General features: G+C 42.0%; 1 protein-coding gene across 2 annotated transcripts in view; it reads left to right on the forward strand.

Moving 5' to 3' along the window:
- The window catches only part of TOMM20 (translocase of outer mitochondrial membrane 20), a 56,240-nt gene that overhangs the window by 28,177 nt on the left and 5,721 nt on the right, over positions 1-22,342 (forward strand). For both annotated transcript variants that reach the window (XM_089668531.1, XM_089668532.1), the window contains exon 4: positions 11,905-12,047. In XM_089668531.1, the coding sequence (XP_089524657.1) occupies positions 11,905-12,047 (143 nt within the window). The remainder of the gene's footprint in view (positions 1-11,904; positions 12,048-22,342) is intronic.

Genomic DNA, 22,342 nt, shown 5'->3' on the forward strand with positions numbered 1-22,342 from the left:
GAATCTAATCCCCTCTTACTGTTAGGAAGCCTTTTTGTATGTGAAGTAGATCTCTCTTTCACCAGATGTAAAGAGAGTCCTCTGTACTGACCTTTAACTGCTTGCCGTCCAGCCACTGTAGAAAAATGGCTACAAGGTGGCACCGCTGGGCAAAATCACGTTTTAAAAAGTCATTTTGCAAAACGGGTAGGGAGCACGCGCTCGCCCTACCCATCCCGCCGATCGCGTGTCAATCACCGGGTCCCGGCCGGTCATTACCTGCCGGGTCCCGACGATTGCCAGCAACCAGTGCCCCACAGTGCACAGCTGCATTGTTTACGATGCAGCTCTGCTCCCTGTCAGCTCCTAACATACCGATCCTGAGAGGAGTTTGTCTCTCGGGATCAGCATGTTCCTGTGAAGCGCACACCCCCCGCCCCCTAGTAACACACTCCCCTCACACAGTTAACCCTTTCATTGCCTAAAAAAGTTAACCCCTTCCTCCCCAGTGCCATTAATGTGTCAGTGTTTTTTTTTTTTGCACTGATCACTGGGGATGTCAGTCACCCCAGGTCAGTTCCCCCCAGTGTCAAAATGTCCACCGCAGTCCCGCCATAAGTCGCTGATCACTGTCATAAGTCGCTGATCACTGTCATAAGTCGCTGATCACTGTCATAAGTCGCTGATCACTGTCATAAGTCGCTGATCACTGTCATAAGTCGCTGATCACTGTCATAAGTCGCTGATCACCGCCATTAGTATAAAAAAAAAAATCCCAGTATCTTTCCCGCCATTGGTAGACGCTATAACTTAAACGTAAACCAATTAATTTACAAGTATTGGAATTTTTTTTTAGCAAAGACATGTCGCAGAATACATTTTGGACAAAATTTATGACGAAATTTGATTTTTAAATTTTTTTGCTGGATATGTACGGTGCGGTAGCAAACACAAGTATTGTCCTGCAGCCACCAAGAATTTGCACACAGGCCCATAGAGCTCCTAGTATCCTTCCGGATGTGCTTGCAAATTCCGATTGACAGCCCACAAATTCTGCAGCACCCGTACTTCCCCCATTCACTGCCCAACCCGGAATTCAGGTGCGAATAGCAAATTTAACTATTCCCCTTGATTTTTGGAGCTGTTTTTCACGGAATATCTGTATGCGTTTATTGTGGATCAAAGCAATTTATATGCACAACAATTTATCGCCGCCAACCCAAATTCAAACTTTGCCGCACCAGTCGCATGGAAACTCATTACGGTTTCCGAATTTACATTTTTTTTGGGCCTAGCCCTCAACGTGGGCATTACTAAAAGAAATGAATTACGGTTGTATTGGTCCACAGACCCGATTCATCATATGCCCGTGTTCTCTTCTGCCATGGCCAGGCATAGATATGAGAGTATAATGTGTTTTATGCATTTCAACAAAAATACACTCTGTTGTCCTCGGGGTAACCCTGAATTTGATTGGCTCCACAAAATTCAGCCCCTCGCAAGTCACCTTAAGCAAAAATTTGCAGATGTCTATACTGCCCAGCAAAACATCTGCATTGATGAGTCCCTCATTAATTTTTCTGGCTGCCTTGCATTCAAACAATTTCTCCCCAGCAAGCGTGCCAGACATGGGCTCAAGCTGTAGAAGACCTGTGAGAGGACAACAGGCTATACTTATAAGTTTAGGATTTACGAGGGAAAAGATAGTTACGTGGAGCCCCCCGGATGCCCAGAATACATGGGGAGCAGTGGCAAGATAGTTTGGGACTTGGTGTCATCCTTTTTCCATATGCGGTACCACTTATACGTGGACAATTGTTATTCAAGCGTGCCGCTATTTAGACATTTGTACAATCTTGGAACTGGCGCATGTGACAAAGTGTGACCTAATGTGTGCCCACTATTAGAAGTGGGTGGATGCAGGGAGGAATATTTTAATGGTGGGCATGCCACACACTTTTTCTGCCAGAGATTTCTTCTCTTTTTTTTCATTCAGTCCACAGGCTGCATACAAAAGAAAAAGAACATAGCATATATAACCAACAAGGATTAGCGATGTATTGGTACATCACTGGACTTTGCTTATACCAGGATGATGCCTACAGCTGCAGGCATCATCCTGGTATTGTTTTTTTCAGCCGGCGATCAGCTTTCACGTAAAAGCAATCTTAGTGGCTAATTAGCTGCAGAATTGCTTTTACAAGCAGCGGGATATGATGCCCCTCCCCCGCTGCCTTCCACGGCCTTCACTGGCAGTCCCGTGCCATCGTGGGAACCTGAGAATGCAGCTGGTGTTTCTGCCAGCTGACCATAGAGCTGATTGGAGACCAGAGTGGTGCCAATCATCTCTATAGTCTAAAAATTCGGAAGCTACGAGCATTTCATCACTTCAGTTTCACAGGATATAAACAGCGCCATTTGTAAATTGGGAAAGCATCTGATCACACCGATTTTGGTTTGATTAGATAATGTAAGGGCAGAGGAGATATCTAGAGCCTGATAGACCCCAGATTTCTGAAAAAAGAATATATGACAATGCCCATTGATGTTATAGGGGATATATGCATTCCCTGTGATAGCATTAAAAGTGATAAAAAAAAAAGAATGGTAATGTGTAAAAAGAATTAAAAAAATCAAAATAACTTAAAAAATCTCACCCCTCCCATGCATGCACACCTGTGTGCACAAGCGTGGACCCTGTGTCAGTATCTAAAACAGCGGTTGAACCATACATGTGAGGTATTACCGTGAACATCAGATCAAGGGCAGTAATTCTAACACTAGACCTCCTCTGTAAATCTAAAATGGTAGCTTTTAAAGCGTTGCCTATGGATATTAAAAATGTATGCAGTTTGTCGCCATTGCACGGGGCAAGTACAGTTTTTAAAGCATGTCATGTTTGGTATCTATTTACTCAGCATACCATCATCTTTTATATCCTACCAAATAATTGGCCAATATATTGTGTTTTTGTGCATTAAAAGTAAAAAAAGTGTATTTTTTTTTTTTTTTTTTTTTAATTTGCTTTTGAAAAATCGCTGCGCGAGTACTATGTGCCATAAAAAATTGTAGTACCCGCCATTTTATTCACTAGGGTGTCTGCTGTACAAAAATATATAATGTTTGGGGGTTTAAATTAATTTCCTAGCCAAAAATTTTCATATGAACAAAAAGTGTCAGAAAAGGCTTGATCTTCAGGTGGTTAGAAGAGTGAGTAATGTGTGGCATAAACTTCTAATTCTGCGCATAAAACGATTCCGCCCCCCAAAACGACCCCTTTTTGGAAAGTGGACACCCCAAACTATTTGCTGAGAGGCATATTGAATCAATAGAAGAATTAATTTTTTTACCACAAGTTTTTGGAAAATGACAAAATGTGTTTTGTGTAAAAAAAACAAAACAAAAAAAAAATGTCACTTAAATGATATATTGCTCACACATGCCATGGGTATATGTGGAATTACTCCCCAAAATACATTCTGATACTTCTCCTGAGTATAGGGGTACCACATGAGAGACGTTTTGGCAGTCTAGCCAAGTACAGGACCCCAAAATCCAATAAGCACCTTCAGGCTTTTAAAAGGCTTTATTTCCTCATTACACTTCCTGACTACCTATCACAGTTTCGGAGGCCCTGGAATGCCAAAATACATTCTGCTACTTCTGCCGAGTATGAGGATACCACACGTGTGACACTGTTTGGGAGCCTAGCCACATACAGGAGCCTGAAATCCAATGACCACTTTGAAAGCCTGAAGGGTGCGTAACTTCATTTCACTTCCCCACTACCTATCACAGTTTCGGAGGCCCTGAAATGCCAGGATAGCACCAAGCCCCCCCCCCCCCCCCAAATGACCCCTTTTTGGAAAGTAGACACTCCAAGGAATTTAAAAAGAGGCATGGTAAGTATTTTGCAGATCTCATTTTTTCTTTTCTATATTTCAAAACCTTCTGAGAAAAAATATGTTTTTATTTTCTTTCTTCATTTTCCAAAAACTTGTGGCAACAAATGAGATCTTCAAAATACTTACCATGCTTCTTATCAAATTCCTTTGGGTGTCTACTTTCCAAAAAGGGGTCATTTTGGGGGGTTTGGTGCTATTCTGGCATTCCAGGGCCTCCGAAACTGTGATAGGTAGTCAGGAAGTGTAATGCAAATAGTTTGGGGTGTCTACTTTCCAAAAAGGGGTCATTTTGAGGGGAGGGGGCATTTTATGCCCAGCATTAGAAGTTTATGCCACACATCACTCACTCTTCTAACCACCTGAAGACCAAGCCTTTTCTGACACTTTTTGTTCACATTAAAAAAATCTGTATTTTTGCTAGGAAATTAAAGTGAACCCCCAAACATTATATATTTTTTTAGAGCAGACACCCTAGTAAATAAAATGGTGGGTGGTGCAATTTTTTATCTCACATATTACTTACACAGCGATTTTTCAAACGCAATTTTTTTGAAAAATATACACTTTTTTCATTTTAATGCACAAAAACACAATATATTGGCCAATTATTTGGTATGATATAAAAGATGATGCTATGCTGAGTAAATGGATACCAAACATGACATGCTTTAAAATTACGCATACCCTGAGCAATGGCGACAAACTGCATACATTTTTAATATCTATAGGCAACGCTTTAAAAGCCTTCACAAGCTACCATTTTAGATTTACAGAGGAGGTCTAGAGCTATGGCGATACCTCACATGCATGGTGCAATCGCTGTTTCCATACTGGCACAGGGTCAACGCTCACGACCGCAGGTGTGCGCGGATAGGCGAGGGTCTTTTTTTTTTTTTTTTTTTTTTTTTTTTCTGATTTATTTAATTATTTTTACACTGTCCCTTTTTTAATTTTTGTTTTAATCACTTTTAATGCTATCTCAGGGAGGGGGGGGCATTTTCTCCCGCTGCTTGTAAAGGCAATCCTGCAGCTAATTAACCACTAGGAATGCTTTTACATGAAAGCCCATTGTCGGCTGAAAAAAATGATACCAGGATGATGCCTGCAGCTGCAGGCATCACCCTGGTATAACCATTCAAAGTCCAGTGATGTACCAGTACGTCGCTGGTCCTTGTTGGGTGTATATGCTATGTTCTTTTTTTCTTTATGCAGCCTGTGGGCTGAATGGGGAAAAAAAAGAGGAGAAATCTCTGCCAGAAAAAGTGTGTGGTATGCCCACCATTAGAAACCTCCCTGCATCCACCCACTTCTAATGGTGGGCACACATGAAATGTGCCAACAAATATAAAATATATATGCCGAAGCATGGGGGCCATCCACCCATTGGCCATCCCAGGCCCCCATGCTCTGGCATATATTCTCTTTTTTTTTTTTTTTTTTTTTTTAACTGCGGATGAAAAATCTCGTCCGTCAGCACTGCACACACCTACTTATGTCTATTCTGAAAGCAAGACCCTGTTGCTGTCAGAATAGACAGGTCAGTGCTGTAGTTTGACATTCCTGCAAAGAAATAAACAATGGTTAACAATAAAACATAAACTCAATAAAACAACTTTATAATTGAAATATCTCTGCAAGGAAAAGTGTGTGGTGGTATGCCCACCATTAGAAACCTCCCTGCATCCACCCACTTCTAATGGCGGGCACACATGAAATTTGCCAACAAATATAAAATATATATGCCGAAGCATAGGGGCCATCCACCCACTGGCTACCCCAGGCCCCCATGCTTTGGCATATATGCTCTTTTTTTTAACTGCAGATGAAAAATCTCATCCAACAGCGCTGCCCATGCTGACTTATGTCTATTCTGAGAGCAAGTTCCTGTTGCTGTCAGAATAAACAGGTCAGTGCTGCAGCTGAAAGCATTCCTGCAAACAGAAATGGTTAACAATAAAACAGTAACAATAAAACCGTAAAAGTAGAACAATCACAGAAATGACAACAAAAAAAACTATAACTATTTTTGGTTTTTAAATTTTTTTATTTTTTGGGGGGGATTTGTATTTTTAATTTTTTTTTTTTTAACTTTTTTTTTTTCAAACCTTAAACATTTCTAAAACAGCTGGTAGGGTCTCTCCAAATGCGACAGCCAGTTTCCTGACTACCTAACATCTTTCGAGACCCTGTGTAAATGTGCCGTACTGTACCCTATACTAATAGTTCACTAGTGTATGGTAGAGGCGGAAGCAGGGCTTGACGCAGAGGCCAGGTTGGCCAGGACAGGAGGGACAACAATATTGGCTGTCACGCCTAATTCCACGTTTGCTGCAGACACGACATCTTTTTTGGGGTCTTTTTTGGGTTGGGGTACCAGGAATGGTATCGGGAAAATGTCTCTCATGCAGACGGCTAACTGCATCTGGGATAGGGGTTTGGGGCGCAGCACCTTCTGGATACAAAAGGGCCCTGTTGATCTCCAACTGGAAATTTAGGTATGATCCACTATGTCCAGTTGCTTTATAGAGAACAAAAGCGTTATATACAGCCAATTGAAATAAACCGACACATTTATGTACCAGCGTTTGGCTTTTCGGGAAACTAAGTACGGCTTCATCATCTGGTCGTTGAAGTCCACCCCTCCCATGTTAAGGTTATAATCGTGGACACAGAGGGGCTTCTCAACAACACCAGCTGCCGAGGTAATTTGGACGGTCGTATCTGCGTGAATGGAAGACAGGAGGTAAACATCCCGTTTGTCCTTCCACTTCACTGCAAGCAATTCTTCGTTTCTCAAGCAGGCTTTTTCCCCCTTTTTAAGACGAGTATTTACAAGCCGTTGGGGGAAGCCCCGGCGATTAGATCGCACAGTGCCACATGTGCAAATTCCCAGATTGAACAAATGTCTAAATAGTGGCACGCTTGAATAAAAATTGTCCACGTATAAGTGGTACCCCATATGGAAAAAGGATGACGCCAAGTCCCAAACTATCTTGCCACTACTCCCCATGTAGTCTGGGCATCTGGGGGGCTCCAAGTGACTATCTTTTCCCTCGTAAATCCGAAATTTACATGTATAGCCTGTTGCCCTCTCACAGGTCTTATACATCTTGATCCCATATCTGGCACGCTTGCTGGGGAGATATTGTTTGATTAGAAGACGGCCAGAATATTGAATGAGGGACTCATCGATGCAGGTGTTTTATGGGGAGTATACACATCTGCAAATTTTTGGTTAAAGTGATTTACAAGGGGCCGAATTTTGTGGAGCCGGTCAAATTCAGGGTCACCCTGAGGACTACTGAGTGTGTTGTCGTAGAAGTGCATAAAACGCATTATCTTCTCATATCTATGCCTGGCCATGGCAGCAGAGAACACGGACATGTGAACAAGCGGGTCTGTGGACCAATACAACCGCAATTGATTTTTATTATTAATGCCCATGTTGAGGGTTAGGCCCAAAAAAACGTTAAATTCGGAAATTGTAATAGGTTTCCATGCGAATGGTCTGGCAAGGTATTAATTTGGGTTGGCGGCGATATATTGTTGTGCATATAAATTGCTTTGATCCACAATCAATGCATAAAGATCTTCTGTGAAAAACAGCTCAAAAAATCAAGGGGAGTATTTAAATTTGCTGTTTCCACCTGAATTCCGGGTTGGGCAGTGAATGGGGGAAGTAAGTGGGCTGCCAATCGGGATTTGCAAGCACATCCGGAAGGACACTAGGGGCTCTACGGGCCTGTGTGCGAATTCTTGGTGGCCGCGGGACACTACTTGTGCTCGCCACCGCACCAGCTTGTACTGCAATTATGGGACTCGCCACGTCACCAAGTGATACTGCAGTGCTGGTATGTATACGACCAGGATGTACTAGGCCGCTGGTGCTCGCCAGTTCACCAAAAGGTAGTGTGGCACTAGCACTGGCACTCTGCTGCATATGAGAGTCCTCATGCATTTGTACCACCTCAGCAACCTGGGAATGGGATCGGGTACACCTGATCTTAGCAGGGACCTCTTCCTCGTCGTCTGAGCTATCTGTCAGGGTGCCGCTGCTGTCTATAGGTTCGTATTCTGAGCCTGATTCTGCCAGTGAGTCTTCCCCTTCGCTCTCACTTGACATGCTCAGAATCCTATAGACCTCTTCACTAGAGTACCTTTGCTTGGACATTTTAGCCACTAAATTTACAGGTACCTAGTGCGACTCACGGGAAAAAGAGCGCCTGGCTGTCGGGGACTGCTTGAACCGCTACAAAAAATTTACCGACAAGTGCTAACAGAGATCAGGCCTGATTCTGTGAACACTGCGGTTTTGTGTGTAATATGTATCAAGTGACAGTTATCTACTGACACTGCACTTGCTGGGGGAGAAGGGGGGGGGGCGTAGGGGCCAAACACAGGTGCTGGCAGGTGTCGGGGCTGATCCCGCTAACCCTGCGTTTTTGGGGATATTATAGTAATGTCAACGCTGGTATAGTGCTGATCTGATCAAAGATATTGATCAAATCAGACACTATACTAGCAATGGAGGTTTAGCGTGCAAGTAAGCGTGTTCCTGGCAATGAAGGGGTCAAATGTGATTACTTGTGTACTAGCGGAAAACTGGCGCTATCTGGGAGGGGCGCTAACACTATCGGAAGTCACCAGTGACACTAATACAGTGATCAGTAAAAATCTGTTCACTGTAATCAATGACACTGGTGACAGGGTAGTGAAGGGGTTAACTGGGGGGGCGATCAAGGGGTTAAACGGGATTACTGGTGTACTGGCGGGCAAACTGGCGCTATCTGGGTAGGGCACTAACACTATCGGAAGTCGCCAGCGACACTGATACAGTGATCAGTAAAAATCGCTTCACTGATCAGTGACACTGGTGACAGGGCAGTGAAGGGGTTAACTGGGGGGGGGGGAGGCGATCAGGGGGTTAAATGTGTCCTAGGTGTGTTCTAACTGTTAGTGTAGTGCTTTGTACTCACTTTTTGTATGTCTTCTTCTCTGTCTGGAACGGAATGTGTCCAGGCAGAGAAGAATGACATCATATCCTGTCCTGTGTAAATGTCAACATAGGACAGGGACCGATCATCCGATTTCAGCCAGACATCACTTGCTGAAATCTAATGATTGATCTCTCCGGGATCGAATGGTGTCACCCACCTGCCGGCGAAAACGGCGGGAGTGCGGAACCCGTTTTAAAACGTGGTTTTGCGCCTGAGTACCGCCCTGCACACATATATATACAGTGGCAGGGCGGCAAGCGGTTAAAGGACTTTATTTCCTCATTATACTTCCAGGCTACCTATCACAGTTTCGGAGGCCCTGAAATGCCAGGATAGCACCTAACCCCCCCAAATGACCCCTTTTTGGAAAGTAGACACCCAAGGAATTTGATAAGAAGAATTGCAAGTATTTTGCAGATCTCATTTGTTGCCACAAGTTTTTGTAAAAGAAGAGAAATAATGTTTGTTTTTTCTTTTTTTTTTATATTTCAAAACCTTGTGAGAAAAAAATTAGATCTGCAAAATACTCACCATGCCTCTTTTTAAATCCCTTGGGGTGTCTACTTTCCAGAAAGCGGTCAATTGGGGGGGGGGGGGGGGTGCTATCCTGGCATGTCAGGGCCTTCGGAACTGTGATAGGTTTTGAGGAAGTGAAATGAGGAAGTTACGCACCTTCAGGCTTTTAAAGTGGTCATTAGGATTTCAGGCTCCTGTATATGGCTAGGCTCCCAAAACGTCTCACATGTGGTATCCCCATACTCTGTAGAAGTAGCAGAATGTATTTTGGGTTGTAATTCCACATATACCCTAGATTGTAAACTCAAATCCCTCTTGTATTGAACTGTATTGTTGCTATATTGTCTCCCGTTATACTGTAAAGCGCTGAGCAAACTGTTGGTGCTATATAAATCCTGTATAATAATATACCCATGGCTTGTGCGAGAAATAAATCATTTAGATGACAACTTTGTGTAAAAAAAAAAAAAAAAAAAAAAAATGTTTGTCTGTCATTTTCCAGAAACTTCTGAAAAAAAAAATAAATCTTACATGGACTCAATATGCCTCTCAGCAAATAGCTTAGGGTGTCTACTTTTCAAAAAGGGGTCATTTGGGGGTGTTTGTACTATCCTGGTATTTTAGCACCGCAAGTAATGTGATGAGCAGTCAGAAAGTAAAAGCTGTGTAAATTCCATTATCTATACCATAGTTTGTAGATGCTATAACTTTCACACAAAGCAATAAATATACACTTACTGGGATTTTTTTAACCAAAAACATGTAGCAGAATACATTCTGGCCTAAATTTATGATGAAATTTTAGTTTTTTTGGATATTTTGTATGACCGAAATGAGAAAATATTGTTTAAAAAAAAAAAAAAAAAAAAAAAATAATAATTTTTTCTTCAAAAATATTTTTTGTTTATAGCGCCAAAAATAAAAAGTGCACAGGTGATCAAATACCACCAAACGAAAGCTCTATTTGTTTGAAAAAAGGCCATAAATTTAATTTATGTACCCTATTGCATGACCGCGCAGTTGTCCGTTAAACTAGGGCAGCGCTGTATAGCAAAAAAAATGGCGGAAATTGCAGTATCTATACCATAGTTTGTAGACACTATTGCTTTCACACAAAGCAATCAATATACACTTATTGGGATTTTTTTTTTACCAAAAACATGTAGCAGAATGCATTTTGACCTAAATTTATAACTAACTTTGAGTTTACTATATATTTTTTATAGCTGAAAGTAAAAAATATCGATTTTCTTCAAAATTTTAGTTCTTTTTTTGTTTATAGCGTGAAAAATAAAAAGCACACAAGTGATCAAATACCACTGAAAGAAAGCTCTATTTGTGTGAAAAAAGGACATAATTATCAGTTGAATTAGTGAAGCGCGAGTAGCAAAAAGAGGCCTGGTCATTAAGGGGGGTAAATCCTCTGGAGTGCAAGTGGTTAAACGGAATAACTCTACACCAAGTTTTTTCCATATGGTCCACGTATGGTGTTTTTTTTTTTTGTTTGTTTTTTTTTTACATGTTCATCATATTCCCCCTTAATCGCTTCTTCTAAAGAGAAAATAGGATCAGTCCCTCTAATCTTCCCTCATAGCTGAGCTCCTCCATGCCTCTTATCAGTTTGGGTGCCCTTCAATTTACAAGCCGACCTCAGTTGTCTGTTTAATTGCTTCTAAATTGATGACTTTCTGTAAGGACTTAATTCCACTCCATAGCTTTGTGTCATCTGCAAACACTGAAATGTTATTTTAATCCCAGACCTGTTATCGTTTATAAATATATTAAGGAAGGGTCCCAACACTGAATCTTGGGGTACACCACTAAAAACCTGAGACCAGAGTAGGAGGCATTCATCTCTACTCTCTGTAAATGGATAGAAAACTGGCTAAAACTGTATTCAAGCTGAATTTTCTCAGACTGGACTTTTAAGTTACACATTAGGCAGGTGTAGGGAACTGTGTCAAATGCTTTGGCAAAATTAAAGTATACTATGTCCACAGCCAGTCCTTCTGTCTTAAGTTTTTGCATTTTGTTTGGAAATTGATATTTTGTGAATCCATGCTGACTGTAGTTTAAAATATTATTTTCTAAATTGTTAGTATTTACTGTCGCCTTCAGCAGTTCAGCGGGCTGAAAAAAAATATAATGCCACATGGAGTGAAAAAACGCCACTGATCTGAAAACAGATGCACCATTGAACAGTGCACACAGCTCTGTAAAGATCAGTAATACATAGTTGAGTACAGAGCTGTAAAATAAAAATAGAAAATTTTACGTTTGAGTTCTGTAATTTACCTGCATACGCTGAAACACTGGCAATTGGAGGATAAAGAAGATTTTTAGAACATTCAGAACATTTTATTTCTTTACATCTTTCTGTCAACAAGATCCTGAGCATAAATATTGGTAAATTATGTTCATGTGCAACTGGTCTTGCTCATCATCAGAAGAGCATTACAGTTTTATGTTTTTCTGTTTGGAACTAAATTGTATTTTTCTGTAACCAGGTGATTTTGAAAAGGGTGTGGATCATTTGACAAATGCTATTGCAGTTTGCGGACAACCACAACAGCTTCTTCAGGTTTTACAACAGACTCTTCCACCACAAGTCTTCCAGATGCTTTTGACTAAATTACCAACTATCAGCCAGGTAATACTCTTTACATTCCACTGTGAATGACCAATATGTCCTTTTTGAGAGACTTCACATGACAAATCTAATTTAGCAGCATTCTAGAAAATCAATTTGAAGAGATGGCTCGGAAAGATGATGTTGATATAGTAGCTACCAAAAAGCATGTTTGCATTGAAAAATACAGTTGTTAAGTTATGCAAATTGTTGCAGTTTACTGTGTAGCCAAAAAATGTGAGATTTTTAGATATCGCAAAACAAACAAAAGATTTCCCAGCATGTGTAAGCCACAGTCCCATGTCAAGGGACCTCTATATACTGTGGACATAACTAAAATTTCCAAAGCCTCCATGATGGGAGCACATGTATAAATGGATAGGTTAAGGGCAGGTGTGCCTGGAGGAGCCCATTCCTCCTTAAAGGTACAGGGACGCACGTGATACCCAGCTATACCAAAATGACAGCAAAGGCATCCAGTGCATCCCTGCATGCAATTTAGCCAACTACAAAAAAACCTATCCATTTATACATGTGCTCCCACATATAGAGTACCCTTGACCTGGGACTGTGGCTTATGCATGTATTTGCAAATTTGTGAAAACAAAACCCTCTGTTTTTAACGCATACTGTTTAGACAGGGCCAAATTGTTTGTTTTGCAAGCTGGCTGGTAGTGTTGCTGGGAAATCCTTTGTTTTGCGATGTGCATTGCCCTTCCATGTGCACCTTGCTGGTCTGGTTATAGGTTGGGACAGTTGCCATATTTTTATTTTTTTTTTGTAGTTGGCTAAATTTTTAAATGGTTGACTACAAGTTTGTAAACAGTTGTTTTTTCTTTTTTTAATATGCACCTTAAAAAAACAAAAAATAAAATTCCTTTACAAAATGTCTAAGTGTAAGGCCTCCTTCAAATGCCAAATAGGCACAGACAGCGGAAAGAATCAGCAGACCGTGTCCTCTGTCAGCAAAAATCTGCTTATTCTTGTTGCTGTCTCTGCTTTTGAGTCTGTTTGCCCATGTGAAGGGGGCCTTAGAATGTTTTGGCATATTTCCAGTTCTTTTTGTACTGATTTGTGCAGCAGCAAGCCATTACAGTTCCTTTTGACATTTGTCCAGTTTCATTTATACAAAAAAAAAAAAAAAAAAACTCTTGGATTGTATACCTAATATACAATCCATTACATATTTTAAAGCGGTTCTAAACCCTCATGTATTCCCAGTTAAGTGACTAACCTAAAATTATACACAAAGATTAAACAAATTCTCCTGCATAAGTTGTACCTGTTTTTCTGCAAACTCTTTTCTCTACATCAAGTCCAAGATCAGAGGAGAGCGGAGTGTAATCTGAGACCTGAGTGGGGGGAAGGGACACGCTCCCTTCTGCACAATCTCAAAGGGAAACATGCACAGCTGAGGCTGTCAATCACAGGCTGTAGGCCCCCTTTTATCCCTTGAACGTTACATAGCTTGTCAGAAATGACTCCTGCAAATAGCAGAGGAATGAGACTACAGAAAGAAATCACAACATTCTCCCTAGGCAACACTTTAAAAGCCTTTACAGTGCAAACTTTTATAACAGAAACAAACGTGTTGTATTTTTTTTTTTTTTTTTGTTAATTTAGCAAACAATACAAACCCCAGTGGTAATTAAATACCACCAAAAGAAAGCTCTATTTGTGTGAACAAAATGATAACATTTTAGTTTGGGTACAGTGTTGCATGACCATTTGTCATTCAAAGTGTGAGAGTGCTGACACCTGAAAATTGGCCTGGGCAGGAAAGGGGTAAAAGTGGTTAAACAAACCTACACTTTCTGTGATACTGGAACACCATGTAGTCAGAAGGGCAATCTGTTGGATGGAAAAAAAAATTGTAAAGTGTGTTTTGTTTTTTTTTTTTTTGTTTTTTTTTAAACATTACAGTGGGTATAGAAATCACCCCCCTTTAAAATAATCTTATTTTGTTGCTTGCACTCTAAATTAAGACACATAGTTTGTTTATCCGGCCGTATTTACTCAGTGGAACTTATAACATGCAAGTGAAAGATCTAAAAAAGCCAACATGTCAGAAAAAAATAAAAAACAGAATTGCTGAATTGGAAAAGCATCACACTCCTAAAAATGACTTGTAAAGTTAGTCAGGTGTAGCTTATCACCTTCTCAAAGGCACACAAAGCCTTTAACTGTGATCAGTTGTGGTCATTTTGATTAGCTCAGCATGAAAAGCGTTTTCCTGGAGTATTTTGGTTCCTGTTAGTACAACTGAAGCAAACCATCAACTATGAGTAAATAAAGGAGTAAGGTTAAGCACTTGGTTGTATAGCTGCTTGCATTAAGGTAAAACCGTTTACCCTCTAAACGAATATATATATATATATAAAATGCAGCGCTTAAAATAACAAAAGTGACTGGCTTGAGTGCTTGATTGTGCTAAAAGTGATAAACAGGTATAACGTGAATGGTCCTATAATGACGTTTTAGGTAAGTGATTAAATAGATAAATAAATACAAGGTGACTTTAGTGTTTGGTAAATAATTGACATAAATCAGCAGGATAAATAAAAGTCCAAAATTCATGTGATCCGTGTTGGTGATATCCGTGATTGGAACGGGTAATATGATTGCACTCACCAGAAGCGCAAAAATAAAGCGCATGCATATATATTATCCCATTGTGGTCATCTGGGTACAGGTAAGGATGGTGGAATAATCTGGAACACAGTGAGCATAGAAGGCATCTCCACATCCCCAGTACAAACACATCCCCACAACATCAAGAAGTGGGAATTATGGATATGGTGTCCCTACCTATAATAGATTTGAAGCTTTATATGAAAAAAATGAATCTAATATAGGGATTAGAGACATGAGAACCCACCCAATAGATTATGGACAGAGACCAAATTATGGCAGAAGTCCACATGAGAGGCCTAATACATTCAATCCCAATTACAATGGAAGATCAGATCAATTTAGACGTAGGCATGGATCATGGAGGAACCCTAGGGGTAACTATAATCAATACCCCAACCAACATTTGAGCAAAACCATTCAAATAGGGGCAATAATGGGTCCCAACAAGCCTACACTCAGTCCCCTTTTAGATACAGAGGTAATAGTTCTTATTACCCACCAGTAAGAGGTAACCAGGGTGCCTACCAACAGTATCAACAAAATGGTTATGCCCATAATAGAAGAGTTTCAGGCAATGAATATACTCATTTCCATAATGATTCAAGGAATAACCATAGACAGCCTAACCTTTTCTCAGAAATGCCAGGTCAACAGCACAATATATTTTTTTAGGGGGAGGCCCTACAAGGAAACGAAGCTTTAGAATAGAGGAAACCGAGGGGGAAAGAGGGTCAATGAGCCCCAAAAAAAGAATGTAGACAGTAACGGTATTTTTAACCTGAGCAGAGCATAATGAATTCTTTTGAATAAAGGATTAAAATTTGCTCCAAAAGCCAGATTAAATAAATTCAAAACTTACATTGATATCCATAAGTTCACAAGAAAATTGTCTCTCACGAGAACATAACAATATGCATAGTGACATCTAAGTCTCACATTTAAAAAATGCTTCTTTATTTAATCCTCCCTCTCATTCTCACATCAATATATTCAGAAATATGGTTTTAAAAGATTTGGATAACCTTAAAGTTAAGAATTGGAATAACCAGCAGCATATCAATGAAGGTATAAAAACGCTTTTCGAAAACAAAGACCTTGTTATGTGTCCAGCTGATAAAGGGGGTGGAGTGGTAGTCCTGGATAAAGAGGATTACATGGCACAAGTTTATAAAATCCTTGATGACAAGGATACTTCTAAACCAATACTGAAGAACCCTCTTATTCCCTTTAAGAAAGATCTTAAAAAGATAACCAAAAAAGGATATGAGGAAGGTTTGATGAATAAAAAATAAATATTTTCCACGTCCAGTAGCCCCGAGACTACCCATTCCTTACTGTCTACCCAAGATACATAAGGATCCTATACATCCCTTAGGAAGACCCATAGTAAGTGGGATAGGTTCACTCAGCTCCCGCATTGGGGAATATATTGATTTCTTCCTTCCTGCAGCCACTGGTTACTGCTACTCCTGCTTTCCTGAAAGATACTACGGATAAAAGAGATATAAAGATTGAAGCCCCCACCTATTTAGTAACAGCGGGTGTCACCGCATTATATAGTAACATTAAATAAAATTCAACTGCCGCCATGCCATCTGCATGTTTAATGTTACTATATAATGCGTTGACACCCGCTGTGAACACAGCTATAGATATCCCCTCACGTCAGAAGGACTTTATTTTAGATCTGACGAACATTGCAATGGGAGCAAAATTTGCTCCCAGTTTAGCTAATTTATTCATGTCTAGGTGGGAGGAAGATCTTATTTACTCAAAAGAATGGCCTGATTTTTTTTTTTTTTTTTTTTTTTTTTTTTTTTTTTTTTTTACTGTCGCTACATAACTATATTTTTTTGTGATGGCAAGGTGATGAATTTTCTTTAACCAATTTTTTAACACGTTGAATTTTAACGACCTAAATATTAAATTAACATATCAATATGACTATGCAGAAATTAACTTTTTAGATCTTACTATAATAAACAATGGCACTGAAATTACCACCAAAACTTTTTTTAAAAGCACAGATAGGAACATTTACATAGCTACTGACAACTGTCACCATCCTTCATGGATGAAAAACATCCCTAAAGGACAATTTCTGGGTATTCGCAGAAATTGTGATAGTCTGGAAGATTTTCACTCTCAAGCGGAGATTCTAAAAAACAGATTCCTAGAGAAAGGCTATGATGCCACAACGCTGAACAATATCAAGGAGGTAGGAGATTTGAATATATTTGATCTCGCTTCTGGTAATATAATTAACCTGCACATTTTTTGCCCATTCATTACCAATTTTTCAGTGCAATACAAGGAAGTTGCAAAAATCCTTAAAAAGAACTGGGCAATTTTGAAGAATGACCCCGTCTTGAATATTAGTTTACCAGAACATCCAGATATAACTTTCCGGAACGTTCCTTCTCTAAGACATACTTTGGCACCTAACATTGTTGATCTGCCTAAAAATGTATCTTTCTCCTTTGGTATGAAAGGATTTTATCCTTGCAACAGATGCATGCTTTGTCAATATAATGGCATCCGGAAAAAAAAATGACCAGTGATTTTAAATCTAATATATCAGGAAAAGTATATAATATTGAATCCACAATTACGTGTAACAGCACACATGTGGTTTACGTATTGGAATGCCCATGTAAAAAACAATATGTTGGCAGAACCACCAGGAGACTAAGACAGGCTCAGGGATCACATTTATAATATAAAGAAGGGCTTCAAGGAGCATTCTCTCTCCAAGCATTTCAAAGATTGTCATCATAGAGACCCTACACATTTAAAATTCACTGGCATTGATCTCATTAAACCTCATTGGAGGGGAGGACATAAACGTAGGGCAGTGTCTATGATGGAGACTAAGTGGATTGTAGAATTGCGGTCCCTATATCCAGATGGTCTGACTATTAACTTGGATATTAATTGTTTTATAGATAACAGTTGAACTAGATACGATTATTTCTAATTTTGAGGCCATATGTGACCACAGGCTCTCTTTTTTTATGTGTTTTCTATTATATGTGTCTTTTTATGCGTTTATATGATGCTCAGACATTTACATGCGTTTATGATTATTTTTTTAGTGCCCCTTCATTTAGGTTTTATAGGTCTATTGAATTTATTATATGCATAAGTTCATATTCTGTTGTCTTGAATCTTGTCTTCATGTAGACTTATATAATTTTATGGATTTTCTACGTGTCCCCTTTTTTATGATACCGGTTTTTAGTGTTTTTTATATGGCCATAATGATTTATGGGCATATATTTTTTATAGGCTTACATTTCTTGACTTTCATTCATTATTTTTAGACTGTTCATGCGTTTATATTTGATTTTACTGTATTTTATCAATATTGTTTATAGCTGAGCACCCAATATTGCGAATCCTAATAATAACCTTAATATATTTTATGATTTTCAGTTTTTGATTCTATTTATTAAGTAACATTATATATTGTTATGGAGATTTTTTTTCTCTACTCATTTGGGAGAGAAAATAATTGTTCTGTTATACTGAATCATTTCAGATTTGGTTCACTCCATCGAGTGTTTTATATACCCTTTTTCTATTGTTTAATTTTGCCAATTATTCCTGGCTGCTATTTGTAGTCTCTCCAGGTTCTTAAGACTAATCGGCGGCTGTTTATTTGCTGTTGCCTTATGGTGGACTATGATAAAATGGCGGCCATTTGCCTTATGGTGGACTATGATAAAATGGCGGCCGTTTTCTTTCTAAGTCGTTATTTCTTAGATCCCTTTATTTATATCAAGTGTTTTTTCCATATATTGTTTCTTCTTAAAATTGGCTATTAGCATAATATGATTGTGTAATTTCCTCTTCGTAATAGTGAGGTGTGTACGCTAGTCTCCTTTACTGTTCGTCCCGTTCGCAGTGCTAATATGGCGCCCGCATGCGCACGGGACTATATAAGGTGCGGACGTCAGCGGCAGGCAGATCCCTTTGAAAACGTGCATGAGTACAAAAAGCGTCAGAGAGGAGCCTTGCCGCATTGACGTCCTGCCGCAGAGGCCGCATGGAAGACCGGCGGCCATTTTGACTATTCCTAGAGTGAGCGCTGACAGCTATTTTTGCTCTGCTATATACTATGTTCCCGTTTTTTCAATAAAATATTACACTATTAGCACCTTATTGTTTCTGGCTTGTTATTAACGAGCCTCCAAGGTGGAGAGATTCCTGTTTTTCTGAGCAGTTTTATCCGGTGGTTTGAGAGTTCCATGGAGCTGTTCCTGGATGCTGAGAGGGTCCTGTGAGAGAGGTCTGGAGTTGCCTTGTATGCTGACTGTGATGGGGGTGCTGCTTCTGACGGAGTGCGGCTTCGAAAGAGTGCGAAGCAGTTAAACACAGCAGTTGAACTAAAGCAGGAGAAAGACACAACAACAGCAAGAAACTCTACTGCATGCTGGACAGACTGCAAGCAAACACCCTGGGAAACATCTCTTACATGCCTGAGTCCCACTCTGTGTACCTTTTTATATAATACACTCCTCTTCATACGACTATCCTCTGTTCCCAAGATCTCACTTCTTTACCCCTCTGCTCCACCCCAAAACTTGCACATCTCCCCCTCATTGCTTTCATCTCCCTACTACTGCCCTCATCACCCCCAAAATGCCTCTTCTACTCCTCATTTTCCTCTCCTCCATTCCCAAAATCCATTCACTATATCCCTCTGCTCCTCCTAAACATTTGTATATTGTGTCCTCACTGCTTCCTTCGCCCCTCTATGGCATCCACCACCTCCTCCTATTATTCCACTCTCCCACTGACCCGAACACCTCCACTAGGAGTTTCTCACGCTCCTGCACATCCCGCTCCCATGCCACCTTTCTCACCCTTCTCCTCCTCCTAACCGCGGGAGACATCTCCCCGAATCCTGGCCCTCCACCACCTCCCTCACCCGCACAACACCCTCCCGCCTCCATGTCCTACCGCAACCTAGTATCTGTCCCCCTGCTCCCTAAAATCTCCCCCCCGTTTTCATGTGCACTCCTGAACGCCCGATCGGTGTGCAACAAGCTTACCGCCATCCACGACCTCTTTGTTTCCCGCTCCCTCAACCTCCTGGCGATCACGGAAACCTGGATCCAGCCCACTGACTCTACCTCCCCTGCTGCACTCTCCTATGGAGGTCTCACCTGGACCCACTCACCCAGACCTAACGGTCGTAAAGGTGGTGGGGTTGGTCTGCTCCTGTCACCGCAGAGCACCTTCCGAGTCCTCCCAAACCCCCCCTCCCTATCCTTCTCCTCCTTCGAGGCCCACTGCGTCCGACTATTCTCCCCAACCCCCCTGAAGATTGCTGTGATATACCGGCCTCCTGGATCCATACCCCGCTTCCTGGAAGACTTCTCCTCCTGGCTACCCTTCTTCCTCTCCTCTGAGCTACCCACCATCATTCTTGGGGATTTCAACATCCCTGTCAACCTTGACAACCCGGACACAGCCCGTCTCCTCCACTTAACCTCCTCCTTTGCACTTGCACAGTGCATACAATCCACCACCCACTCCGACGGTAATATCCTTGATCTTGTCTTCTCCAACCGCTGCGCTCCCCACAACCTCACTAACACCCCCTTCCCTCTCTCTGACCACAACCTGATCACCTTCTCTATCTCCTCGTCCTCCAACACCTACCCCTCCAAATGTCACACTACTACCAGCCGTAACCTCCGCAACCTTAACCCTGCCCCCCTCCACTCTGCAGCTGATCAACTCCACGACCGCATCCTCCCCCTGTCCTACCCCGACTTGGCTATGATTGCCTACAACAACGCGCTGTCAGCAGCCCTTGACTCACTAGCGCCTTTAACCACATGCAACATCAGACTCCGACCACTCCAGCCCTGGCAGACTGATCACACCAAAACCCTCAAACGACGCAGTCGTGCCCTGGAGCGACTATGGCGCAAAACAAAATCCCAACAAGCTTTCACCTGCTACAAATCTGCCTTCCGCACCTACACCTCCTCCCTCCACGCAGCCAAACAAGCCTACTTCCTGACCCTCATCAAGGCCCTCTCCTCCAATCCTCGCCGACTCTTCTCCATCTTCAACTCTCTACTCTCTCCACCCCCACCTCCACCCAGCACCTCACTCACCGCCCTTGATATTGCCAATCACTTCAAAAACAAGATTGACACAATTCGCAAGGACATTGCCGCAACTCACACGCCCTCTCAACCCGTCCCCTCTCACACAGCTACCCCATCATCCCCCCTCCCCCTCGACATTACCCGCAGGGACTTCGTCGCTGCTCAAACTCCCTCCAACCCCCTTCCCCCTCACTTAGCTACCCCCTCTTCACCCCTCTCCCACGGCCTCACCACTGCTCTGACCTCCTCTCCCACCCCACCCTACATTCCTCATACTGAAGCTCCCCCAACACTCCGCACCTTTGACCTTACTACCATCGAGGAAGTCTCCAAGATCCTCTCTGATGCCCGCCTCACCACCTGCCCCCTCGACCCTATCCCCTCACAATTCCTACGACCTCCCTCCCCCTCCATCCTACGCTCCCTCACCCACATCTTTAATCTCTCCCTCTCCTCCGGCACTTTCCCCTCCCCACTGAAGCATGCACACATCACCCCCATACTTAAAAAGCCCTCCCTGGACCCCAATGACCCGAACAACCTCAGACCCATCTCCCTGCTCCCACTTACATCTAAACTCCTCGAGCGCCTCGTCTACACCCGCCTATGCTCTCACCTCAACGACAACAACCTCCTCGATCCCCTACAGTCTGGCTTCCGCCCCCTACACTCCACCGAAACCGCCTTACTCAAACTCTCCAACGACCTTCTAACCGCCAAAGCTAATGGCCACTATTCAGTGCTCCTACTCCTTGACCTCTCTGCGGCCTTCGACACAGTTGACCACCCCCTCCTCCTCAAAATACTACACTCCCTCGGCCTCAGAGATTCTGCTCTCTCCTGGCTCTCATCCTACCTGTCACAACGCTCTTTCAGCGTTACCTATAATGCTACCACCTCCCCCTCACTCCCCCTCTCTGTTGGGGTCCCTCAAGGCTCTGTCCTTGGGCCCCTTCTCTTCTCCATCTACACCTCCTCCCTTGGCCAACTCATACACTCTCACGGCTTCAACTACCACCTCTATGCCGACGACACACAAATCTATCTCTCAACCCCCCACCTCACCCCCTCGGTCTCTGCCCAAATCACACACCTACTGAGCGACATATCAGAATGGATGTCGCTCCACTTCCTTAAACTGAATCTCTCCAAAACAGAGCTCCTTGTCTTCCCCCCAGCCCGAACCCCACCCCCCATTGACTTCTACATCACATCCAACAACGCCAATATCAAACCCGCTCTGCAGGCCAGAGTACTTGGTGTCATTCTGGACTCCAACCTATCCTTCCAGCCCCAAGTCCAATCTTTAACAAACTCGTGCAGACTCCACCTCCGCAACATCGCCAAAATCCGCACGTTCCTAACCCCAGAAACCACTAAACAGCTCATCCACTCCCTCATCATATCACGACTCGACTACTGCAACTCCCTCCTCACTGGCCTGCCTCGCCGCTGGCTATCCCCGCTTCAGTCGATCCTGAATACGGCTGCCAGACTCATTCACCTTTCCAAACGCTCCGTTTCCGCCACCCCCCTCTGCCAATCCCTCTACTG

Source organism: Staurois parvus, unplaced genomic scaffold (genome assembly GCF_062004578.1).
Source record: "Staurois parvus isolate SC_StPar_1 unplaced genomic scaffold, SC_StPar_1.0 ptg000059l, whole genome shotgun sequence".
Classification (NCBI taxonomy): domain Eukaryota; kingdom Metazoa; phylum Chordata; class Amphibia; order Anura; family Ranidae; genus Staurois; species Staurois parvus.